Source organism: Crocuta crocuta, unplaced genomic scaffold (genome assembly GCF_008692635.1).
Source record: "Crocuta crocuta isolate KB4526 unplaced genomic scaffold, BGI_CrCroc_1.0 scaffold299, whole genome shotgun sequence".
NCBI classification, from domain to species: domain Eukaryota; kingdom Metazoa; phylum Chordata; class Mammalia; order Carnivora; family Hyaenidae; genus Crocuta; species Crocuta crocuta.
The window spans coordinates 7,197,330-7,221,748 of NW_027532747.1; the positions used below are offsets into that span (position 1 = coordinate 7,197,330).

Below are 24,419 nucleotides of genomic sequence, written 5' to 3' on the forward strand. Positions count from 1 at the left end.
GGAGTGTTGCAAGATTTAAGTCCAAAGCTGTGAGTACGGAAGTGCTTACCCTTTTGCAAAGAAGCGCCAGTCTTTTCATCTATGGCTTGTAGTATTTTGGCGAGAGAAAGAAAAAAAGTTGCTTTTTTCCATTCATGCTGCTTTTTGGTCAAAAGATTAAAACGGTACAGTGCCATGATAAAAGTTTAGTTTTTGTTGGCAAAGCAGCCTTAATGAAGGCGTGATTTTTTTTTTTCTAAGTTCACGTATTTATTTTGAGAGAGAGAGAAAGCATGAGTTGGGGGTGGGCAGAGAGCGGGGAGAGAGAGAATCTCAAGCAGGCCCCGAACTGTCAGCACGGAGCCCGATGCGGGGCTCGAACGTACGAACTGTGAGATCACGACCTGAGCTGAAGTCAGACGCTCGACTGACTGAGCCTCCCAGGTGTCCCAAGGGATGCTTCTTTTAATTAGATTTAATTTAATTTAATTTTACAGTGCTCACTAAATTTTTTTTTTATCATGAAAAATCTTGTGCCATGAATGTTGAGGGATGTTGAATTTTCCATTACCTGCGCTATTACAAGATTATGTTAAATTGGTTGGTATTTTTGATTATGTGCTAATTTACTTTCTCCAGAATTGGTAATAACATTTCCGAGAACTAAGAAAAGCAGATACATATCTAGATTATGTATCAGGATAAATTTCTGTGCAGAGGCAAAATAAAGGGGCAACTGACATCAGATTTTCTATTTGACTTTTTAATTGGAAACCATTTCAAACTTTAAAACGTTGCAGGAATGCTGCAGAGAACTCCCATATACCCCCCACCACACACACACTCCCCCACCCAGAGAGACCCATTCAGGTTTCATGAGAATGTTTTCGGTAGTGAGAGGAGCCAGTCAGCTTCAAGGGTTGTATGTGCCTTTCTCATCTCTGCGGTCTCCTTCGGCCCGGAACTATTCTTGTCTTTCCTTGACGTTAATGACCTTGAAACTTTTGAAGCTTCTCGGCCAGCCATTTTGTAGGCTGCCTCTCCACGTGGCTTTGTCTGCTGTTTGTGACCCTGAGCCCCGGGTTATGTGCTGGGGCCAGCGCCTCACAGAAGTGATGCCACGTTGTCTTGTCCCGTCCTGCTGGCTGCACTCGGTGTCGATTGTCCTCTTACTGGTGGAGGTGGCTCAGGTCACTTACAGGTGTGCCAGCTTCCTCTGTTGTGCAGTTGCCTTCTCTCCCTTCACAATGAGTATATAGTTCATGGGGAGATGGTTGAAGACCGTGTAAAATTTATTCCTCCTCCTGGTTTCACCCATGAGTTTAAGTATTGGTGTTTTTTTCTTGCCTGAATTGGTCTTGGCTGTGGCATCTGCCAAGTGGTGATTTTCTAACTCTGCTGTTCTGTTTGTTGGCATTCTGCCATAACAAAGAGCTCTTTCTCTCTTCTCCGTTCGTGTATTCTTTTTATTATTGTTAGTTTTTTTTAATCTAATATGTACTGAGGGACTTCTGTATTATTCAGTGGGTTGTATTCTGCTTACTATTATTTATTATTTACTCTGATGTTACAGTTATCTCAGATTTGGCCAATGAAAGCCCCTTCAAGCTAGTCTTTTTTACATCACCCTTATTCTTTGGTCACTTCCTATTTTCCTTGCCCCAGCTTAGATATTGGCTGTTTCCCCAAAATGTTCTGGGTTTTTTTTAGTGGCAAATGGTGGTATTTAGAAACCAAAGTCTGAGCACCAAGTGTGTTCATTGCCTCTGGAGTATTGATGCTCGCAGGCTCCTTAGTTGACAGAGCTATAAACTGCGTGTGTGTGTGTGTGTGTGTGTGTGTGTTCACATACACGTTTATAGCTGTATTTGTTTCCATATCTGACTTCCTTTATGTTGTTACATGCACTTCTACTATGACACCACAGGGTCCATTCTAGCTTTCGTCTCTCCCATCTTTATTCTGGCTTCCTCTGTAGTGAGAGATAGGATTCCCATTGCCCTCAAAATAGTTACGTTTATGTTCAGTGTCCCTGAATGTAGGCAGTCTCCGGCTCGGCAGGGCTGCCGCCGTGTTGGGTGTCCTGAGTGCATGGGTCGTGACCTTGCAGGGCGGCGGCCCCTTCCCCTGCCCTCCTTGTGTGACTCCGGCCCCCACCGGACCACGTTCCTGTCCCAGCGCCCTCCTTGCTCAGGCTCAGTGCCCTTGCAGCTGGCTTCCTGCCCTGTGGGGGGAGGTGGGGTGTGGTGGGAGGGGAGGGGTGGCTTCTTGTTCTGATGCTTTCCGTCGTGTCAGTACTGGGCCGGCCCTGAACGTTTGCCAGTGCACAGAACACAGTAAGGACCAAGCACTGGCAGTGAGTTTTCCTAATGGATTCCGCACAGTACTTTTTGTGCTGTGTGGTAGCACTGGGCATGTCTATTTAAATTCAAATTTTAATGTGAGTCAAAATGAAATAAAATGTAGAAAAGAGTCCCCTAGCTCCTCGCCGCATTTCAGGTGCTCAGTGGCCGCCCTGTTGGACAGTGTAGACACAGAAGGTCACTGCACACGACTCCTTTGGACGACGGTGTTCATCTTACTGAAAGTTTGAAGCACTGGGACTCAAACTCCACCTGTCAGTACCAACCCAGTGGAGGGGAAGAGGGACGTACAACATTAGACTTCAGGATATGACTACCAAAAAGGATTTTTTCCCCTCTGTTTCTCAGTCGTGGATTTAGCACCAGAATTTCTTTTTCTTCACAGATACTGTGCTAGATTACCAAGTGATCCGTTTACTCATCTAGCTCCTAAATGTAGAACTCGAGAGCTGCCTGATGGTACATTTTATTCAACTCTTTATCTGCCAATTAACTCACCTCTTCGAGCCTCCATTGTTGTAAGTTTAGAAAAAGAAATGATTGTGCCTTGAAAGTATGTCGTTAATGGATTTTTTTTTCAGCTTCTCTATGCCCATGTAAGTTACAGGTAAATGTAGCTTTAAATCTGTTTTTTTTTTTTTTTAATATTCATTTATTTTAGAGAGCGAGTATATGGGGTGGGGAGGTGGGGCAGAGAGGGAGACAGAGGATCTGAAGCGGGGGCTGAACCTGACACAGGGCTCGAGATCCCAGGCCATGAGATTGTGACCCAAGCCAAAGTCTGATGCTTTACTGACTGAGCCCCCCGGGTGCCCCGCTTTGAATCTGTCTTAAGAGAACATTTATAAATCGCTCTTGTGGTCAGCCACACACTCAGATCGTCAGCAGACTGTATACCAAGGTGACCCCTGCAGTTTCCACTGAGATCTTACTAATATCAACGTTTCCGACCGAATCCCTCAGCTGTGGCTTAAGATACTTATAGGAACAGAATTTATTAAATATATTTGAGCTTTTGTAGTTGTTTGGTTGTTCACCTGAAAATCTGCCTCGGGGTACTGCCGTTCTTGGTCCCAGTACTGATTTCTAGGTCTTCTGGGATGACTGATTTCTCTTGCACGTGAAAATGTGTGCTGTTAATGTGTATGTTACTGTCCCATTTTGATATATCTTTAGTTATTTTTTAAAACTATTTGTAGATTAGTCAAAATAAGATACATTAAAATCTTAACTGAAATCTGTATTCGTTAAAATGATCAAATCTCCATCATAGCTGATCTAGATTTTTTTTACTGGGCAGGGCTTTTAAAATTGGCCGTTTCACCTGTGGAAATCAGGGTTTTAACAAACCTGTTGGCACTTTTCAAAATGAAGAGCTTCGCTCTGGTAAAGCTCAACTTTAAAAATGCGGGTCAGAGGTTTCCTAGAAGTTGTATGTGTTCATGATCGATGGTTACACGCATATACAGTGGAAATGTTTTTTGTCACTTTCAGGGTCCACCAATGAGCTGTATACGATTGGCGGAGAGAGTTGTCGCTCTCATTTGCTGTGAAAAACTGCACAAAATTGGTAAGAGTGTTTGAAAAGCACATGCAGATAACAGTGAGGTTGAGAACCTTGTAAAACAAAAGCATATCAAAGACTTGTAGGTTTCTAAGGATTTTGTGGCGCTCTGAACTCCCTGCTCTCTCTCCGTGTGCTCTGGTGAAGCTGGACAGACGGACGGGCATAAATACGATGTAACTTGAGGGTCCTGTAACATGTACCGGCTCCTTGATGGCCACACCTTCCCTGCAAACAGCTGTAATGTATCTGCTCCCCTCACTGACCCCTTTTCAACACGTACAGGTCTTCTTGTAAGTGTTGAATCGGGAGCATTCGTGTTCTAATGGGTCAGTCTCTCAAATCAGTTTAGTTTACAGATTAATCCGTTTTTTAAAGAAAATGGGAAGTCTTATTCTCCATAGACTTTGTAAAACAGTGGTGGGTTCTGTTTTTCCATTTAGATGTTATTTTAAAACACTTTTTTTCTTTTCTTTTTTTTTTTTTTTTACGGAAGCCTAGTTAGTACACAGTGTCCCCTGGTTTCTGGTGTACAGCGTAGAGGTTCCACACGTCTGTACATTGTGCTGGGCTCTACAAGGGTAGCTGCTGCCTGTCACCACGCAGCGCCATTCCTTCGCCTTGCACTGTCCCCCAGTCCCTGCCGTGTTCAGATGCTGCTTCTGCCACTTGGAGCAGAGTTTGTGATCCTGCTCATGCTGAATAAACAAATGCCGATACAGACTGCCTAAAGCATCACGTCCGATTACTCTATGCTGTTAAAGCAAAGACGCTTTAGCTTTCATTCCCCTTCCAGTTGCTTTCTAACGTAGTGCCGCTCCGGATTATTTACTCAATAGAGAAGCAAAAATCTGGGTTGTTAATGTGAATTCTCTGTACCTTTCTTAGGCGAACTGGATGACCATTTGATGCCAGTTGGGAAAGAGACAGTTAAATATGAAGAAGAGCTTGATTTACACGACGAAGAAGAGACCAGTGTTCCGGGAAGACCAGGTTCCACCAAACGAAGGCAGTGCTACCCCAAAGCAGTTAGTATTGGTTAGAACTGAGCACAAATCTGGCCTTTCTGGCTTTGTATTTCCTGCTGCAGCCAGTCTGCCGTCCCCTGCTTGGCTTCCCAGACCTTGTAATTTGGCCCGTGGGGATCTCGGCTCGCTCCGCCCGTCACGGCTTCTCCCCAGATCAGCCGGGCCCTCTCTTTCCTGTGTGCGCCCGCCCACTCGGGTCACTGCTTTTGTGTTTCTTCTCCGAAGGAGCTTGGCCTCATCTGCCAGTTCTTTCCAGAATGAGTCCGTTCCCTTTAGAGACACTTTCTGTTTCATTCACTTGAGTGGGAAGACGGCTCCACTCGTGTTCGGGGCTAAGACAAAAGGGGGATTTGCACGACCAGACAGGCAGGTGACAGGGGTGGGCGCACCAGGGGCTAGGACGCGGCCTGCCTGCGGGCAGAGCTGGTCCCGCCAGCTGGCCGCGCCCGGCTGAGCCTGGCGTCCGCGCAGGATTCGTGTGCTGCCATGTCCCCAAGTCGGACTTCTGGGTAGAGTCATCCTGGACTAATGGGTCTCACTGAAAAAACACTTGTTAACGTTTCCACCCCATAAGAATTGCAAACGAAAGCCAGGTTTTGCTGTGTGCTTTCATCGTCAGCTAAAAGTATGGTTCCTTTGTTTTTATGTTGAGCATTTTACTTTTTATTTTTAAAAAAATTTTTAAATGTTTATTTCTGAGAGAGAGACAGAGAAAATGAATGTGAGCAGGGGAGGGGCAGACACAGAATCTGAAGCAGGCTCCAGGCTCTGAGCTGTCAGCACAGAGCCTGACGCGGGGCTCGAACCCACGAACCGTGAGATCATGACCTGAGCCAAAGTTGGACGCCCAACAGACTGAGCCACCCAGGCGCCCCAGCGTTTTACTTTTTAAAAAGTTCTCACTCAGCTGAGCATTTTCAAGATTGAAAATCATGTCAGTTGTTTAACAGTTATGAATTTTACCCGTTTCCTGAAATGCTTGTCTCCCTCGGTTTCCCTGACCCCCTGCTCCACATTTACCCCGGATACCGCTGGGCTCATTTCATAGGACAAACGTCACCAGTCGTAATGATAAGTTCCAATTAACAGATACATTTCGGGTTATCTGATACTCCCTTAATAACGATCTCCTGGCCAGTATTTCTGTGCCTTTTAACTACAGCTGCAATTTATGCCCTTGACCCTCAGAAACTGCACGACTCTGTTGCGTGGGGTTGTGTGAATATTGAGAGTTTAGAAACCGTCTCAGACTCATTAAACTATGGTTTACTTCTGTAGCTAGATAGCTATCAAAAGTGATACAGATTTGTATTGACTACGAAGATGTCCTCAGTGTAGTAATTGGAGATTAAAAAAAAAATGAGGTGACGACAGCCCTTTGTTGTGTCATTCTTTGTGTGGTGAAGCACGCAAATGTGTATGTGTCGATATACGTTCACACACAGGAAGAAGTCTGGAAGACGCAGTCTGTCCCAATGTTAACAGTAGAGGTGAGGTCTGAGCTCTACAATTATGTGGGACTTGGGAAGTGTTGCATTTTTTTCCTGATCTTCTACAGTGAGTAAAGGTGAAAGGTCCCAAGGAAGAAAAGAGTTCTCTAATCAAAAGAAATAGGTCAAATGAATAGCGTTTCTTAGAAAATACCCTACAGGATTTGATCGTTCATAGAATTTTGGTGTTCACTATAGAGTCAACAGTGCATTATGAGGGAGGTGACCTTGGGCCGCCTGAGCCCAGACCTGAGCGGTGCTGACTGTCCCCCAGAGTTAAGTAATGAGGTCCCCTGTCCTAGGTATCTACTTCCCTTTTAGGAGAGCTACGAGTAAATTGTTTTTTGTTTTTGTTTCTTTGTCAGTGTCTGGAAAAGAGGCTGTTACGCTTGATCTTGATGCTTAAGTTTTCTTTCTACTTCTAGATTCCAGAATGTCTGAGGGATAGCTATCCCAGACCCGATCAGCCCTGTTACCTGTATGTGATAGGAATGGTTCTGACGACGCCCTTACCTGATGAGCTCAACTTCAGAAGGCGGAAGCTGTATCCCCCTGAGGACACCACAAGATGCTTTGGAATCCTGACGGCCAAGCCCATCCCTCAGGTAGACAGTCCTTCAGGACTGCGATAGGAGGGGGCAGCTGAGAGCCCCACTTGTGTCCTCGGAATGTTTAGTGCTTAAAAGTCAGGGTGTCCCTTCTGTTCCCTGGACTGACAGCGCCGTGCCCCCTCTGAAATGAAATATTTGTGATGGAATAAAATGCCTGTTAACATTGGGATGCTTGCTTTCTCTTTTTGCTCAGATCCCGCACTTTCCTGTGTACACGCGCTCTGGAGAGGTCACCATATCCATTGAGTTGAAGAAGTCAGGTTTCACGTTGCCTCTTCAAATGCTTGAGTTGATTACAAGACTTCACCAGTACATATTCTCACATATTCTTCGGCTTGAAAAACCTGCACTAGAATTTAAACCCACAGACGCTGATTCAGCCTACTGTGTTCTACCTCTTAACGTTGGTAAGAAGGGCTAGACTCTGACGTGTGGGCTGATGCTAGCTGGGAAAGGGAAGTTGCTTAGTCTTAGTGCCTTGTGGCCACTAGGGAAATCTCTTACTAGAGATCACTCTAAAGTAGACACCGACTCTGATACGTAACTTTAGGGAAGAATCCTACCTGTATCCTGTCTTTACAAGCTAACTAGTCTTTTCCTTCCGTAAGTGAATGACTCCAGCACTTTGGACATTGACTTCAAATTCATGGAAGATATTGAGAAGTCTGAGGCTCGCATAGGCATTCCCAGCACCAAGTATTCAAAAGAAACACCCTTTGTTTTTAAATTAGAAGATTACCAGGACGCCGTTATCATTCCGAGGTGAGTGTCTAGGTGGAGCCCCAAGCCGGAGTGGCACTTTGTTTCCGGAGAGTTGCTGGCTCTCGTGGAAACCCAGATGGGCTGTGGCGTTGATGTCACTGATGGGAAGTTTAGGTGTCTCTTCCTGGCGGGCCTGTTCTCCCAGCTGACGCCCTCCTGTAAGAAACAGTACCCGGAACGCTGTGGGTGGAGGGGTTTTACTTTGAAGTTCAGATCATCTAAATGCTGTTGAAAGCTTTCTTAAAGTCTTCATCTTTTTTTCTTTTTTTTAAGGTTTATTTAATTTTTAGAGAGAGGAGTGGGTGGGGGAGAGAGAGCGAGAGAGAGAATCCCAAGCAGGGTCTACGCTGTCAGCGTGCAGTCCACCCCAGGTTCAAACCTCCTGAGATCAGGACCTGAGCCGAAGCGGGATGCTTCACTGCCTGAGCCCCCCAGGCGCCCCCAAATCCTCATTGTTTTAATCTCCAAACCCTTAAAGAATTTGATTGTAAATAACAGCTGCTTAAACGTTTTAGTAGGGAATAATGTTTATTAAGTGTAATGAAGTAGTAAATTAAGATGCCTTTTTTCTTATTTTGTAAAAATTTAGGGGATAGATTTTGAGCAAAAATTTAAATATAGAAACCTTTCATAAAATTAGAGTAGTGGCTATAATTCTGTCTTTGATTTATTTTTCTTCTTTGCAACTTAAAAGTCTAATTTAAAATTTTTTTTAACTTTTTTATTGTTACTGTTGTTATTATTCATTTTTGAGAGAGACAGAGTGCTAGCATGGGAGGGGCAGAGAGAAGGGGGGGAGACAAAATCCAAAGCAGGCTCCAGGCTCCGAGCCATCAGCACAGAGCCCAACGCGGGGCTCAAACCCATGAACCGTGAGATCATGACCTGAGCTGAAGTCGGACGCTTAACCGACTGAGCCACCCAGGCGCCCCTTAAAAGTCCTGTTTTAGCTGTCAGCTGTCATCAGACTGTTAGTACCGGAAGTGGTGCCTTCATGCCTTCAGGCGGCAGGCGCCCTTCATGTTGAACATGTTTGTCCTGCAGAGCGCTTGCTTACTCAGCTGGTAGAACGGTGAAAGTTTTCTACCCTGTTTATACTGGTGAAACTAAGAGATTTAAAGGCACCGTTTAGCTTTCGTGGGTTATCAGAGCGATCAGAGATATTTAGGACAAGGATAATGATAAAGCAGGGCAGTGTGGAAAATCAGTTTTTACTTAATACAAATCTAGTTTTTGTCTCACACCCACCTGAAACATACTAGTTGGCATTGAAGTTTCCATTAACGCCGTTTGTTTTTAGCCTTTGAACTTTAAAATTGTAATTTGCGTTTTCATATTAAAAACACGTGTTGAGGACAGTTGCCTTCAATGTATTGCTTTTCATTTTTAGATACCGCAATTTTGATCAGCCTCATCGATTTTATGTAGCTGATGTATACACTGACCTTACCCCACTGAGTAAATTCCCTTCCCCGGAGTATGAAACTTTTGCAGAATATTATAAAACAAAGTATAACCTTGACCTGACCAATCTCAACCAGCCATTGCTGGATGTGGACCACACATCTTCGAGGTAAGGGGTTTCGGAAAGGGCATTTGACTTTCACCTGCGGCATTATTTGCAGAGGTCAGCAGATAGATGTCGGGGTTCACTGTCAAACTCCCCACCCGCAGACTCTGAAACTGGGAGATTCTTTGCAGGAACAGGTGCCCGGGGCGGGGTCCCGGAGTCTGCAGTTTAGATGAGCTCCTCCTCGGTGGGTGACTTGTAAGGACACTAAGGTAATAGAACCCTTTTGAAGGGGCTGCTTCTTTTTGTTTGATAAAATTATCTTTGAAATGTTTATAGACTTAATCTTTTGACGCCTCGCCATTTGAATCAGAAGGGGAAAGCCCTTCCTCTAAGCAGCGCTGAGAAGAGAAAAGCCAAGTGGGAAAGTCTGCAAAATAAACAGGTAACATGTTCGTTGTTAACCAGCCTCGTTCACTATTTTGAAAGAGAAGTTTGGCTTTTATACTGTCAGGTGAACCGAGTGACTCAGGAAGTTTTTGGAAGATTCCCAGCCCTTAGGTTTGGTCATGTTTTAGCTAATTGTGTGTGTATACTTGCATTTGAATGCGCTTTTGGAAACTGGACAGGTTTCCTTTAATACTTGGTCCCCATTGGTAAAATTCGGTTCATCCTTATAAATCCTAGGATAAACCCCATTCGGCCTTAAAGGATCATTTTTCGAAGTCAGCTTTTATTAGTATTTATGATTTTTGTCTTTATCCATTCGTGAAATTGGTCTTTAATTTTTTTATTCTATTCTGTGTGTGCTCTATATTGATCTGTGCACATTTTTGCCTCTTCAAAGATACTGGTTCCGGAGCTCTGTGCGATACACCCGATTCCAGCATCGCTGTGGAGAAAAGCGGTCTGTCTCCCTAGCATACTCTACCGCCTTCACTGCCTTCTGACCGCAGAGGAGCTCAGGGCCCAGACGGCCAGCGACGCTGGCGTAGGCGTCTGCTCGCTTCCCGTGGATTTTAGGTATGCCAGCGCCGTGGGCCAGGAAGGGCGCGGGGCCATGGGCTCCTGTCTGCAAAAGAACCAAGTTAAGTTCAGATTTTGATTTCATACAAAAGAATTCTTGAAAGACTAAAAAGAAAGCATGGGTGTCTCATACGTGAAACAAATGCACCTGTGACTCCTGCATTCTTGTAAAGTTGCAGAGGGAGAGGGGCTCGTTCCTCCCTCCAGGGACGGCGGGCAGAGCGAACACGGACCCCGCTCTGTTTCCATGCCGACACTTGAGGACCGCTTCCTCTTCTATAAAATCCAATCTATATTAAATGACAGTTGCCTCGAGATGTTTTTTTTCTCATTTCCTGCTAGGAAAGCTTCCACGTTCTAGGGAAGTTACTGGCTTAACCACGCAGATTAATTTTGGTTATCCCGTTGTGGAGGCCATGGCGGTTCCAGGGAGTAAGGGACCTTAAAACAGCAGAGTTGTGGTCACAGTTGCAGTTTGCCGAGTACTTACCTGGGTGTCAAATGCCGGTTTAGACGCCGTCAGCCGTCTTGGGTCGTTTAATCACTAGGACAACCCTGGGGGCTAGGAGTTGTTAGCCCCTCTTCCAGGGCACAGAGCAGCCCTGCAGGTCCCCAGCTAGTTAGCCCGGGGGCCTGGGGTTCCCGCGCAGACGGTGGCTCCAGGTCCCGTCGCCTGCCCCGCACGCCGTTGCCGCCCCATGCTCGCGCTCGCTGTCCGGCATCCTTCGTACAGAATTCCAATGACGGTGATTTCCGCCCTGGAGACTCGTTTCCCCTCCCCATGGGAGCTCGTTTGTAGGCATCTTTATCTTCCTTGTTTGTATTACTCACCCTGCTCTTGCTCTAAGCCCCGCCCTGTGAAGGTTCTGATGAAGTCCTAAAAATGTCTTTGCAGGTACCCTAACCTAGACTTCGGGTGGAAGAAATCTATCGACAGCAAATCTTTCATCTCAATTGCGAACTCCTCTTCAGCTGAAAACGATAATTACTGTAAGCACAGCACAATTGTAGTCCCTGAAAATGCTGCACGTCAAGGTGCTACTAGAACCTCCTCTTTAGAGAATCACGACCAAATGTCTGTGAACTGCAGAACGCTCTTCGGCGAGCCGCCCGGGAAGCGCCACTTCGAGGCTTCGACGGATCTCACAGCGCGGAACGGTGTCTCTCACAATAAAAACCTTGCCAATGGCAGTTGCGACCTAGCTAATGGAGTGTGTTGCCAAGGAAGTCAGCCGAGTTACTACAAGCAGGAAGTCCCTGTACAACCAACTACCTCATATCCCATTCAGAATCTATACAGTTACGAGAACCAGCCCAAGCCCAGCGATGAATGTACTCTCCTGAGTAATAAATACCTTGATGGAAACGCTAACACATCTACCTCAGATGGAAGTCCCGCAGCGGCCCCGACGCCCGGTACTCGCGAAGCTGCCCCCGCGGCCCGGGACGGGCGGGCCTCTGTGCCGAGCCCTGGTCCCGGCTACTCCTCGAGGACTCTGGGCCCGAATCCCGGACTTATTCTGCAGGCTCTGACCCTCTCCAATGCCAGCGATGGGTTTAACCTGGAGCGGCTTGAAATGCTCGGTGACTCCTTCCTGAAGCACGCCATCACCACCTATCTCTTTTGCACTTACCCCGACGCTCACGAGGGCCGCCTCTCCTACATGAGAAGCAAAAAGGTAAGAGACGCCGTGGTTTTCGGGTAGAGCAAGCATTCTACGTGCCCGGGATGTGGGGTCACCCCCTAGCTGGTTTCAGAGGACGAGGGATGCTCGGATGGGGAGCTGTGTTTTCCCTGACGAGGCCCTCAGGTGCGGGGCACCGGCTGGCCTGTCTGTGCCTTGGTGACGGACAGAAATTCAGCTCCGACGAGACCGTTTGCGAGAGGACATGAGCTCGCTGGGTCCCAAGGGGATGTGAACAAGTTTGTGGCTGGTTGTTTGGCGGGGGGAGCTCACACTCTCCTTTCATCGAGAGAGACGTTTATCCGGGAGAATGCCGTCTTGGCACACGGGGCACATGGACATGCGAAAACATAGGTCTTGTGTGGACGAACTCGTCGGGAGGGGAGAGGAGGGGAGCTCAGTCAGTGACTCCCCGATGCCAAAGGGGGTGACGCCAGAGCTCTGAGCACACGGGGACCTAGCGCCCGGAGGAACAGTGCGGCCTCACGCCAGTGGGGAATTAAGATTTAAGGAAGAGAAGCAACGAAAATAAAACGTTTAAATGATGATAAAAGCTGTGTCACACATACCTGCCTGGCACGTAACTTACAAAGCTGCTCATTTGGCCCAAACACTCAGAGAGAAGGACTGTCGCTGGGAGGAGAAGGTGTTCATGGAAGAGGTGCCCTGGTGCCTGGTGTGTAAGCAGAGTGTGTAAGCAGAGTGAACAAACAGCAGGGCGCGTCAGCACTCAGCGACTCGACGGTGGCAGCAGGCAGGGGTGAGGAAACACCGGAGGAAAGAGTGCACAGGCAGGGGGGTGAAGCTGTGCGGGGAGACCTTCCGCGCTAGGTCCGGGAGCTCGTGCTTACTTGGAACGTTGGGGGCGCTTTTCACACAAGGGACACTTACCGCGCAGGAAGCGGGGTTGTACGTGATACCCTGGTAGCAGAGTGCAGCCCGAGTCCAAGTGCAAAGCCTCGCCAGGCGGGGCGGCCAGTCCATTGGGCCTTCGCAGAAGTGTAAGCAGGCAGAGTAGGGGATAGTTCCCGCGTTCTGGCAGTGAGGACAGCACTGAGGCGAGGAGGATTTCGGAGGGAGTGAGTGAGAGTTGAAACTCGCACTTAACAAAGCATTTCCTCCAGCCAGACGCTACTTTCGCCGCCTTGCATGTGTTAATCGCCTGACTTAATTCTGCATACTTTTATTACAAATTTTTTTAATTTTCCGTATAATTGTACAGGCTTTTATTATCCCTGTCCTGTAGATGAGGATCCTGAGGCAGGAAAGGTTAACTTGCCCCAGGGTCCCGTGGCAGGTGCGCAGCAGACGATGTCGCTACACCGAGCGTTTTACAGACCTCACTGTCTTCACTGAGCCCCTGTGGGGTAGCTAATACGTCCCCATTTTGCAGATGGGGAGACGCCTGCCTAGAGAGTTTACTTTAGTTGGTGTAGGGTTACCTAAGTCACCAGAGATGGCCAGGAGGATGTTGGAAGCGAGAACCCGTACCCTTCGCCTCCCTTCTCGCCGCCACTCTGTGTAATTGGGGGGCAGAGAGACCCGTGATGCCAGGGTGCCCGTGTGTAGGCTGGGGCCATGGCGGTGCCCCTTGTTGGGATAAGCACAAACGGAGGAATCGGGGGTTAGGTTTAGGGTTTTTGGACCTCTTGGAAAATGAAGTGAAACGCTGGGACCATTGAGATTTTAGGACTGAGCTACGGGCCGGGGGAATAGTCTCCATAAGTGATAATAATCCAGGCTGTCAGTACAAATGGGATCACCAAGAGGTGGTTGTAGGAAGCAAGCCTCCGAGGCTAAGAATGGACATAAAGCAGCAGCATGTATTCTCTATTAGCTAGGAAAGACATTAGCGTACGTGTTTCAGAATTTACATCCCTTCGTCCGCCCAGAAAGCTTTGGCTCCTTGCTTCCTGTAGAGGTCACCGTCACTCCTGGGGTCCTGACCAGGCCTGAGCCCCTCACTGGGCTTCGCACGGACTCATGCACACCGCTCTTCTCTCTCGCGGCCCTCCCCCTGCGTGTTGAGTGGCCCTTAGTTCTTTCTTCCCATTCCATCTTGCTGCCCGTGCCTTCTGACCGTGGACGTGACTGCTGTCGGATGCTGTGTTCTCCGGCTCTGGGGAAGGATGCCAGCGTTTATCTGAGCTGTTCCGTTTCCGACAGCATGCCGCAGGTAGTGAGTGTCACCTGTAGACAGAGGTCCCCACCCCCGCCCCCAGCTGTGTCGCCTGCTCAGTCTTTCTGTCTGTGTTCTCTCTGGGTTGTGGCTGCCTGTTCGTGGTATCAAGTTCCCCGGAAAAAGGGCTCGCGAGGTACTGACATAAAAAGGAACCCGGTTTATGGGAAATGCAAATGACAAGGACAGTTCTAGATCCTCGTTTCCAAGTTTTTACTAGACATTTCTAGGTAGAAATGTTAAGGATTGAGTGAGTTAGGGAGGAACAACAGACCACAGGGCAAACAGTGAAGTGTTTTATTGATGTGAATAAACATGGGAGTTATTACCTTTTGCTGTGTTTGAAAATGATTGAACAAAAATAGCGTTTGTGGTTTAGGAGTATAAAGTGTTTTTAAGCTCCCATTTATTGAGTGCCATTTTCCACTTCCATAGAGCCTGCCGTGGGGCCCCCCCCCCCCCCNGACACCTTAGACGCTTTATTTGGATTCTTTTCTAGTCTGATAGTCCCACTTGGCAGTTTACATTTAATATCATCATGTTGCGTTTTTTTTTTTTTAAAGTTTGTATTGTACGAATTGTTTGTTCTGACTTTATAAGGAATTTGCCTACTAGTTTTTTTCTGATGCATTTGATATTCAGAAACATTCATCTAACTGCACTAAAGGCTGTAGAATACACGGAATGTGATGTTCCCTGCCGCAAACAGGCAGAAAACATGTACATTGTTTACCATTGATGAGCGGTTGTACTGATGTGAACGACATTTAGCTAAAACTATGTTTATTTGCCTGGTATGAGCCCCAGCAGTGGCCGTTTATGGATAAGTGTCTTACAGATGTTTTCTGCTCAAGGTCAGCAACTGTAATCTGTACCGGCTTGGAAAAAAGAAGGGACTGCCCAGCCGCATGGTGGTGTCAATATTTGATCCCCCTGTGAATTGGCTTCCTCCCGGTTATGTAGTAAACCAAGACAAAAGTAACACAGATAAATGGGAAAAAGATGAAATGGTAAGTTTTTGGTAACTGGAAGGATTTATTTTGTGGTGAACAGGAGAATTTTGTCCTATTAATTTTTTATTTCATTCCCACGGCGTGTTTATAATAGAGTAGGTGTTTGATGCATTGAGTTAAATTTCTCCAAGGAAGCGGTCTCTTCACTGAATTTAGAAACAGTGTTATATTTGATGGGAGACAATTCTACCCTCTTCCTTCTCCAGAGCTGTATGATGTTGTGGACTCCGAAAAAGAGGAAAGAAATAAAACTCCGTAACATTTCACTTCATTATCCTGTATTATGGTTTAGCATAGATCCTTAGCTCTGTTCAATAAAATGACTCTTTAGTGATCTGTGATCTCCAGTCTGCAAAGTCGTTAATTTCAGTCAAGCCTTGCTTTGTACAGGGTCTTCTCAGTTAGGACTAGGTCTCCTTTGGTGACCTTAAAAAAAAAATCATGAAGGTTGTAAATTTTTCAAAATAGCTACATCTTGCCAGTGACTTAAGAAGACCAAGTATTAGCTGCAAGCGGCTTCATTTTGTCTTGTCCAAAAGGCCACCAGAGGGCACCTCGGAGGGCTCCGGAGCAGCTAGAGCGGCCCGCCCGGTGGTGGGCGTCTGGGCAGCGCGAGCGCCTCGTCCAAAGTCACAGGCCGTCTCTTTGCACTTTCATTTCTTAGACGTTTATTTTGCATTAATGAGAAACTAGATCGTTGTTATTTAATTTTTCCTCCAGGCCAGCGGTGAGAATACCGTGTCTTTCACAGATTATGCTTCCTAAATATATGTGCTCTTCATGTCTTCTTTCTGACATGCGTGTCCGAGTTCTTGGTCTCAAATATTTCCAGGCCCACTGGCTGCTCTATGACTCTGTTTTGATTTTTACCTCTTCACTGAGTAGTTTTAGCTCATGCAGTATTTGAGATAATTTCAGTATCTTCCGGAAATTGAACTTCTCTGGAAAAGCATTAGATTATTTTAATGCAAGTTGGGTTAGAAAAATTATATCCATTACTGATTTAGAAATGGGTGGAACCTTAGAGAAAAACGTGTAGGTTTTGAGAACTTTAGAGACAATATTGCCTCTCTGTGAAAAACATTCCAGTGATAATTACTCTGCCTTGAAAGTAGTTTCATAATCGGCTTTTTTTTTTTTTTTAAAGTTAGCATGAGGTGACACTGACAAGTCCTATCGATTAGGAAAAAAAATTTCTTTTAAGATAGAACAGACATTTCTTATTTTCCTTAACATTTCAGATGACTTGGCACTTTGGCTTTTGGAATACATAAAAGATACCATTCATATTTTCACTCCGTAATTTATGCTTGCTGAACAGGCCCTTACAGGACCCGGGAGAGAGAGTGCTGGCATTCCTGCTCGGCCCGCCTCACTCCTCCACACGTAGGTTTAAGAGAAACCTTTGCATACGAAGGTAATAACTCAGGTAGGAGGCTGACTCGAATTGGAAGAGAAAAGAGTTTTATGCCCAGGTGTTTTTTTTTTTTTTTTTAAGAGATGGAAGTGTTCTTAGAATCTATTTAATGAGGCCGAATCCCGCAGTTTCGCAGATAGAGAAACCGAAACCCAGAGGCATGAAAAGAACTTTGCTTTATTTGTGATAAAACCCAGTCTTTGGGGTTGGTGTGTGTATATTGCCAGTTTCAGACTTATGGTAGCATCTTCCTGAAGATATATAAGGATTTTATTTAATGAAATGTTTTTCCACTCCGATTTTTTTTTTTTAATTGCAATTTGCCTTTTTTCACAAAGGACTGAACAGTAGTCCCAGCAGCTCACGTTACCTTGGGAAAGTCGAGGGCTTTTAGCAGGAAATAGTTCCTAGAGGTTTGCCGCTACGATTTCTCTTCAGATTCTTCCATAACCTTACAAAAGATTTATAAACTTTTTTTATTAAAAAAAAATGCTAAGTGTATTGCTGGAGATACATGGCTCGGCTCACTACTCATCTTTCTTTTCAAACAAATACACTATCCCTTTTGAGTCTGACTTAAAATGAAATATTTGCAATATTTAAAAAATACTCGAGATTTGAAGACTCTTTTGTCAGGAAATCTCTGGAAAAGGTCGTCGCTATCAAAATCGAAGCGCGCTCTCCTGCCTTCCCCCCCAAAGTAAAGTCTTTTTTCTCTCTCTTATTTCTTGCGCAACAGAAATTTGGCATCTCTTAGCATTGCGAAAAAGTTACATCATTCCTGAACCCTAGCCCATTATTAAGGTTGTCATTCACAAATGAGCCTTTGCCAAAGAAATTGGAATTAGCAAAGATCTTCTGACAGAAATTGGATTGTTGTGTTTCATGTTAGTCTAAATTTTCCTCTGTTTTTGTCAGTTAGGTTATAATCTGTTCCTCTGATTACTGTAGCGCAGCGCAGGGGAAAAGCATAATTTCCCAAATTCATAGCTTAGTGCAGTGATCACTTTTGGTTTTCAGGCAGAGCCATCTAGTCTTATATTGTAGCAGATGTACTTCGATTTGAAGTGGAAAATGGGGACAGAACTTTACCATGCAACCCTGTTGCCTATTTTTAATATCCTACTGGTTTTTAAAGTCATTTATCTTTTTTCCTGTGTATACTCTTTATTGCACAGATAAATGCTTTTTCTGCATCTGGACTTGTAATTTTATTAATTTGAAAATCCTTTTGCAGCATTTTAAAATGCTGTCAGCAAAACTGAAGACCTCTGTGATCGGCATGTGAGTGCTTTTATTGTGTGCCTGCCGGGAGCAGGACTTCGTAGCTCAAGTTGTGCCTCGTGGACGTTAATTTTAACTTTATATCCACGTACAGAAATCCTTAACTTAAAGCTTCGTACTGGATAAAGGTCATTTTATAACGTAGAGAATGAACATTCAAAGGACATGTTTCACTTTGTTTATGTGATTAAATAACTTATTTTATGTTAATTGAAAACAAATGGCCATGATTTTAAAGTTGCCTTTTAGTATTTGTGGTTGTCATTTGAAATTATCCATAACCCTTGCTTTTATTGAGTTTCAAACCCTTTTAAAAACAGCAGCTCTGTCTCCCCTCCTTCCCCATTCCCCCTCGTTTCAGACAAAGGACTGCATGCTGGCTAATGGCAAGCTGGGCCAGGGGCTGGACGACGACGACGACGACGAGGATCTGATGTGGAAGGCTCCGAAGGACGACGCCGATTACGAAGACGACTTCCTGGAGTACGATCAGGAACACATCAAGTTCATAGACAACATGTTAATGGGATCCGGGGCGTTCGTCAAGAAGATCTCTCTGTCTCCGTTCGCCACCACCGTGTCTGCGTACGAGTGGAAAATGCCCAAAAAGTCCTCCTTGGGAAGTGGGCCGTTCTCCTCAGATTTCGAGGACTTCGACTATAGCTCCTGGGATGCCATGTGCTACCTGGATCCCAGCAAGGCCGTTGAGGAGGACGACTTCGTGGTGGGGTTCTGGAATCCGTCGGAAGAGAACTGCGGCGTCGACACCGGGAAGCAGTCCATCTCGTACGACCTGCACACGGAGCAGTGCATCGCGGACAAGAGCATCGCCGACTGCGTGGAGGCCTTGCTGGGCTGCTACCTAACCAGCTGCGGGGAGAGGGCCGCCCAGCTCTTCCTGTGCTCCTTGGGGCTGAAGGTGCTCCCGGGAACGAAAAGGACTGACCGGGAAGGGGCCGCGGGCCCTGCCAGGGAGACTTCAGGCAGCCAACAAAAGGCCCTTTCAGGGGGCCGGGCCGCGGCGGCCGGCTCGCGCTCCTCGCTGTCGAAAGACCTGGAGTACGGCTGTCTGAAGATTCCCCCGAGGTGTATGTTCGATCATCCAGACGCAGACAAAACGCTGAGTCACCTGATATCGGGTTTCGAGAACTTCGAAAAGAAGATCAACTACAGGTTCAAGAATAAGGCTTACCTTCTGCAGGCCTTCACGCACGCCTCCTACCACTACAATACCATCACGGGTAAGGTGCCCGACCGCCCCCCGTTTCTCGGAACCTGCGGCCTCGTTAAGGAAAAGCATCCTCTGCACGTGCAGGCCTGGTGCTTAAGATGCACGGTGGCGGGCGGGAGCGAGCGAGGAAGGAAGGCGGCTTTATTTTCCTCTGCCTTCTGGGAGCCCGCCCCCTGTCCCTCGACAGCCGGCAGCCCGGCCTCCTCCTCACACTCTTGGGAGATGCCGTTTCCCGTGCCTGCCGCACGGAGGACTTTGAGCCTTCGCGTTCTGTCGCGCGTTCCCCGTTTTTGTCCTCCCCCGGTGCCCCTCTGATGCCTGCCCGGTGCTGTTTCCGGTTCTCGGTTCATTCGCATATTCTGGGTGGATTTCCGCGGCTTTGTAGGGTCCCTCCTGGACAGCAAGGCCCCTCCCTCTCTTCTTGAATCTTTTTGAATCTGAAGGTGAGCGGATTAAAAGGCACGTCTTCGGGGAAGGATTCGCGGCCCTTGCTCGGACTCTGCCGCGTCTTCCCCTGGGCACTGCGCTCCCGGTTTTTCCCTCCCCGGGTTAGTGGGGGCCCGTGCATCAGATCAGAAGGGAGATTAGGTGCCTGGAAAGTGCTGTCAGCTTCCGCTTGTGAAATGCCTGTGTGCGCTTTTTCTGTATTGGAGTAATAAGTGCTTGAATCTGGGATACCAGAGCAGAGTAGAGGGTCTGTAGAACTGAAAAACAATAAAGGTTAAGATGATCAGGAAAGTGTAAAACCAAAAAGTGAAAACCGATCTGGCTCTGGCCTGGAGGGACCAGCAGCGCCCAGGGAGGGTTCTCTCTGCGCTGGTCTCCTGCCCTCTGCAGACTGGGGGCCCTGCCTCCAAGCTCCGGCTGTCCGGGACATGCCACCGCCTCCGTCCCTGCCCAGCCTCCTGCCTTGTGTGGGCCCTGCTGGGCACGGTGAGGAGAAGGGGGGGGTGCCGGCCAGCGCTGGGGCCTTACCCCGTGTGGGCTGTCAACCGTGGTGCCTCGGGTCTTTGCTCACGACCTCAACTCTCCTTTCTCCGGCCCTTGTGTGTTCCAAACTCCACAGTTCTCAGCAGGCAGAGAAAGGGGTTTTCTAGTATACTGGCTGGCATCCTGGGTGGCTGTTGTGACCCAGGAGTGGCGAGGCAGGGCGGCCGAGCACACACTCCGGAGTGGGGACGGAGCATGGGGTGCGCAGGGGTTAGCATGGGGGCCGAATGCGGGGTGTGCAGGGGGTTAGCATGGGGACAGCATGGGCTGTGCGGGCGTTAGCGCGGGGGCAGAGCACAGGGAGCACTGGGTGCGCAGGGAAAGAGCACATGGTGCGAGGGGATCAGTGCAGGGTGCGTGCGGTGCGAGGGGCGTGCAGGACAGGGGCAGGGCACGTCTGGCCCCAGACGGCACCCAGCACCTGCCTAGCTAGCCCTGCGCCCCAGGGGAGGGCCCACCCTGATGGGGCCCCCTGGCCAGTGTCGGTCTGCGGGAGCATCGGTCTTTGGGCCACCGTAGGCTTTTAGGACCCCAATTTATAGATAAGAAATAGGCTTAATTTGCCATTCCAATTGCATTTCCAGAGGCTTTAGTAAGTGTGACACGTCACACGGATTGTCATTGAAGAGCATGCATGAACTCGACGCCCACCACACTTGGCTGCGGCGGGTCTGGGGCCGGTGCTCACTGAGGGTCACTGTGTGGGAAGGGCGTGCGAGCTGACGACTGCGCTCTGGGCCCCGCAGATTGTTACCAGCGCCTGGAGTTCCTGGGAGATGCGATTTTGGACTACCTCATAACCAAGCACCTTTACGAAGACCCGCGGCAGCACTCCCCGGGCGTCCTGACCGACCTGCGGTCCGCGCTGGTCAACAACACCATCTTCGCATCGCTGGCGGTCAAGTACGACTACCACAAGTACTTCAAAGCCGTCTCCCCCGAGCTCTTCCACGTCATCGACGACTTCGTGCAGTTCCAGCTGGAGAAGAACGAGATGCAGGGCATGGACTCGGAGGTGAGTGCGCTCCCCGGGGCCCCGTCCGGGGGGGACGGAGGGTACAGCCGTGCGCCACCCCTGTCGGCCCGTTACACTTGACTGCGCCCGTGGTGGTGCGCGGGGACCTTCAGGGGAGAGAAGGGGCCGGGGGCTGTCCCCGGATCAGCCCTCCAGGATTTAGGCGAACCTGACAAGCCCCGTCTTCCCTGCCCGAAGCCGCGCGTGAACCTTAGCAAGGGCTCGGGCCATGTGTTCGGCCTTTGCATGTTCAAACGGATCAGAGACGTTCGCTGATACTGTCTCAGGTACGCGTCACCAGTGTGTATGTGTTCTGCTCCTTCTTGAAAAGAGGAAAACTCACTTAAAAACCAGCCTTCTAAAATTTTAAGCGGTGGAATTTGAGAGGCTTCTGGCCTAAGTTCAGCCAAAGGTTCCTCGGTGATGGAGCTACTTTTAATGTGTTAGTGAGCTGTTTTGAAGTTTTGTAGCAAAGGATTTCACTTAGATCTTTTCCACCTTCCTCCGCTGCCTCGCTGCCATCCGTCTGCCTCCCTGTGCACCCAGGACAGCGCCCTCGGGTGCTGTCCTCCGTGTTGATTCCTTTGTTTTCCTTACTGTTGTAGATTTGCTGTAAGGAGGCAGGAAGTGTGTGCATCAATCTGGTGGCCATTTTAATTGTTCTTTCTGTAGCCTGCCCCTTCCCCTCTTGCCATTGCCCCAAACCCTGGCTGGGGAGCAGTGCGTTTCCTGGACTTGCCGTGAAAGGAACTTGAGGGGTAGCCGCAAGGGAAGTGTCAGACCCTGTAAACACTACGGAATGTGTGCCGGAGGGGAATCCGCGTCCCCCCACGTGTGCTCGTCAAGGGCTGGCCGTCCGCTGCAGCGCGGCTGGCAGTGGGACCAGGACTTAGAAGCAGCTGCTGTGTTCTCAGGATGGCTTCTGGCCTCGTTCTTTAGAAGCGCTGGAGCTTAGCGTTTGCAGCATTAGCTAAAATTAGATTTCAGTTCTCTTTTGATGACTATGGGACCTACGAGTTCTGTTAATTTGTGTGTGTTCTTTTCCTGACCTTTGTTTGTGTAAACATATGTATTAGAAGGTAATAAAAACTGATCGGAAATGTCAGTGGTCTGGCTTTTCTGACTTTCTGTTGGATCTTAAAGCCTCTCCACCTCTCTGGGCCTCAGTTTCTTCTTCTGTGAAAGGAGAGAATTAGACTCAGTAAGTTTTAAAATTCCTTTCTACCTCAAAACCGTGACGTACAAACAGTAAGGATCTTGTTTTCCCAGTAGTCAGCATTACGAGCAGTTTATATAGAGCTCTGTGTGGCTGAACAGTCCATTTAGAAATTTAAAAAAACCTAAAATGTCCCTCGTCTCTTTTTTTGTCTTTGAGAAGCAATTTGTGTTTCTTTTATAAAATACAAATAAGCAAAAGGAAGATTAAAGTCATGCGAATATGCTGCCTTAGAAATGACGAGAATTAATGTTGTGATGTTTTATTGCTAATGTGTATAAACATGAACATACACGAAGTGCAGTTGTATTATGCGTCGTGTACATAGTGCGTTCTTTTCACTTAATGCATTGAGGACACCTTTCCACGTACCCAGTGGTATTACAAGGCTCAGTAGCTGCACACTAGGCAGTATAGCTCCAATGGAGTGTATTTAAACAGTCCTTTGTGGCCAGATATTTAAGTTGATTTTACTCACGGCTTTTAATAAATACAAGTGTGGCAAATATATCCGGTGCCTTTTTCAGATAAATTCCTAGAAATGGAATTACTGTTCAAAGAGCTATGAACTTTTAAAAGGCATTGATCTATTCGTAGTTTTTTATTACATTAATTTGAATGTACGTCAGGTACTCTTAATAGTCAGGGTGTATTAAGGGGTGTAATAAAAAGGGAAGTTGGAGAAATCTATCTTCTAGTAGAATTTCCCTGGCAAAAAGTGGTCATTTATACTCCCCAAACTAATTTATACAGACCCGTGTTCGTGCTGTACCGATTAGTATTTTGCCTAATCCTTGCCAAGCCGCTAGGGGGTAGAGCTGTTTTAAGATGCAGTTCTTTGATGAGGAGGGGATTTGAAATTTTTTTTCATACGCTTATTGACTATTTCTAATTTTGTGTTAGCGTTGATTTTGTTTTCATTTAGAAGTACTCTTTTTTCCCTTGCTGAGTACAGAATAATACTGAGTGGGGAAGGGAGTTTTTTGTTTTTGTGTTATTTCTTTGAGAAGTTGGGAAAGTCTTTTTTTTTTTTTTTTTAAGATAAGTTACTGTTTATGAAGAGCTTGTTACAGTGTAACAGGTCATTGCCCCAAATGGTGGGTGGTGTTACCCTTGTTAAAGATATAATAGAAGGGGCGCCTGGGTGGCTTAGTCGGTTGAGCGTCCGACTTTCGCTTAGGTCATGATCTCGCGGTTCGTGGGTTCGGGCCCCGCGTCGGGCTCTGTGCTGACTGCCAGCTCGGAGCCTGGAGCCTGTTTCAGTCTGTGACTCCCTCTCTCTCTGACCCTCCCCTGCTCACGCTGTCTCTCTCTCTCTCTCTCTCCTAGAAATAAATAAAAAAAAATTAAAAAAAAAAAAAAAAAAATTAAAAAAAAAAAAAAAGATATAATCGAAGTCCTAGCCGAGAAAAGAAACCTCCGCGGAAGGCATTTCAAGATGGTCTCTTTGCTTACGAATCCCTTTTTCTCTGTGTAAATAGCTCAGGAGGTCTGAGGAGGATGAAGAGAAGGAAGAGGATATCGAAGTCCCGAAGGCCATGGGGGACATTTTCGAGTCACTTGCTGGTGCCATTTACATGGACAGCGGGATGTCCCTGGAGACGGTCTGGCAGGTGTACTATCCCATGATGCGGCCGCTGATAGGTACCGTTCGCTCCCCTTGCAAGGAAACAAAATCATCCTTAAAAAACCACTATAAGGATATCATGCACCTCATTCTTTCCTTTCGGTTACAGAAAAATTTTCTGCGAATGTGCCCCGTTCCCCTGTGCGAGAATTGCTTGAAATGGAACCAGAAACTGCCAAATTTAGGTAAGCCAAAATGTGCATGGAAAAAATTAAGCTACTTAAAAACAAGACGGGGGGGATGGAGGGAGTTGTCAAAGATGGAAAAATGTTTACAGTGGGGCGTGCCCTCTGCACTCCCCGCTTGTGGTCTGATTGACTTTCCCTTCTGCTTTTATAAAGTAACCGCCGCGTTAAAAGAGAGACGCAGCCGCGTCTGTCGGGGTGCGCGCCGTCGTGCGCCCCGCGTTTCCCCGTGTGCTGTCGGCTC

The 24,419-nt window shown here is 47.3% G+C and overlaps 1 protein-coding gene across 3 annotated transcripts in view; it reads left to right on the top strand.

Moving 5' to 3' along the window:
• The window catches only part of DICER1 (dicer 1, ribonuclease III), a 50,162-nt gene that overhangs the window by 22,808 nt on the left and 2,935 nt on the right, over positions 1-24,419 (top strand). For 2 of the 3 annotated variants that reach the window (XM_077780973.1, XM_077780974.1), the window contains exons 13-27: positions 2,728-2,860; positions 3,837-3,912; positions 4,795-4,934; positions 6,850-7,029; positions 7,229-7,442; positions 7,644-7,797; positions 9,188-9,370; positions 9,647-9,752; positions 10,155-10,330; positions 11,229-12,012; positions 15,052-15,207; positions 18,273-19,152; positions 20,879-21,147; positions 23,845-24,007; positions 24,100-24,175. In XM_077780973.1, the coding sequence (XP_077637099.1) occupies positions 2,728-2,860; positions 3,837-3,912; positions 4,795-4,934; positions 6,850-7,029; positions 7,229-7,442; positions 7,644-7,797; positions 9,188-9,370; positions 9,647-9,752; positions 10,155-10,330; positions 11,229-12,012; positions 15,052-15,207; positions 18,273-19,152; positions 20,879-21,147; positions 23,845-24,007; positions 24,100-24,175 (3,690 nt within the window). Of the gene's footprint in view, positions 1-2,727; positions 2,861-3,836; positions 3,913-4,794; positions 4,950-6,849; positions 7,030-7,228; positions 7,443-7,643; positions 7,798-9,187; positions 9,371-9,646; positions 9,753-10,154; positions 10,331-11,228; positions 12,013-15,051; positions 15,208-18,272; positions 19,153-20,878; positions 21,148-23,844; positions 24,008-24,099; positions 24,176-24,419 lie in introns of those variants that run through there. The other variant, XM_077780975.1, reaches the window with a different exon arrangement.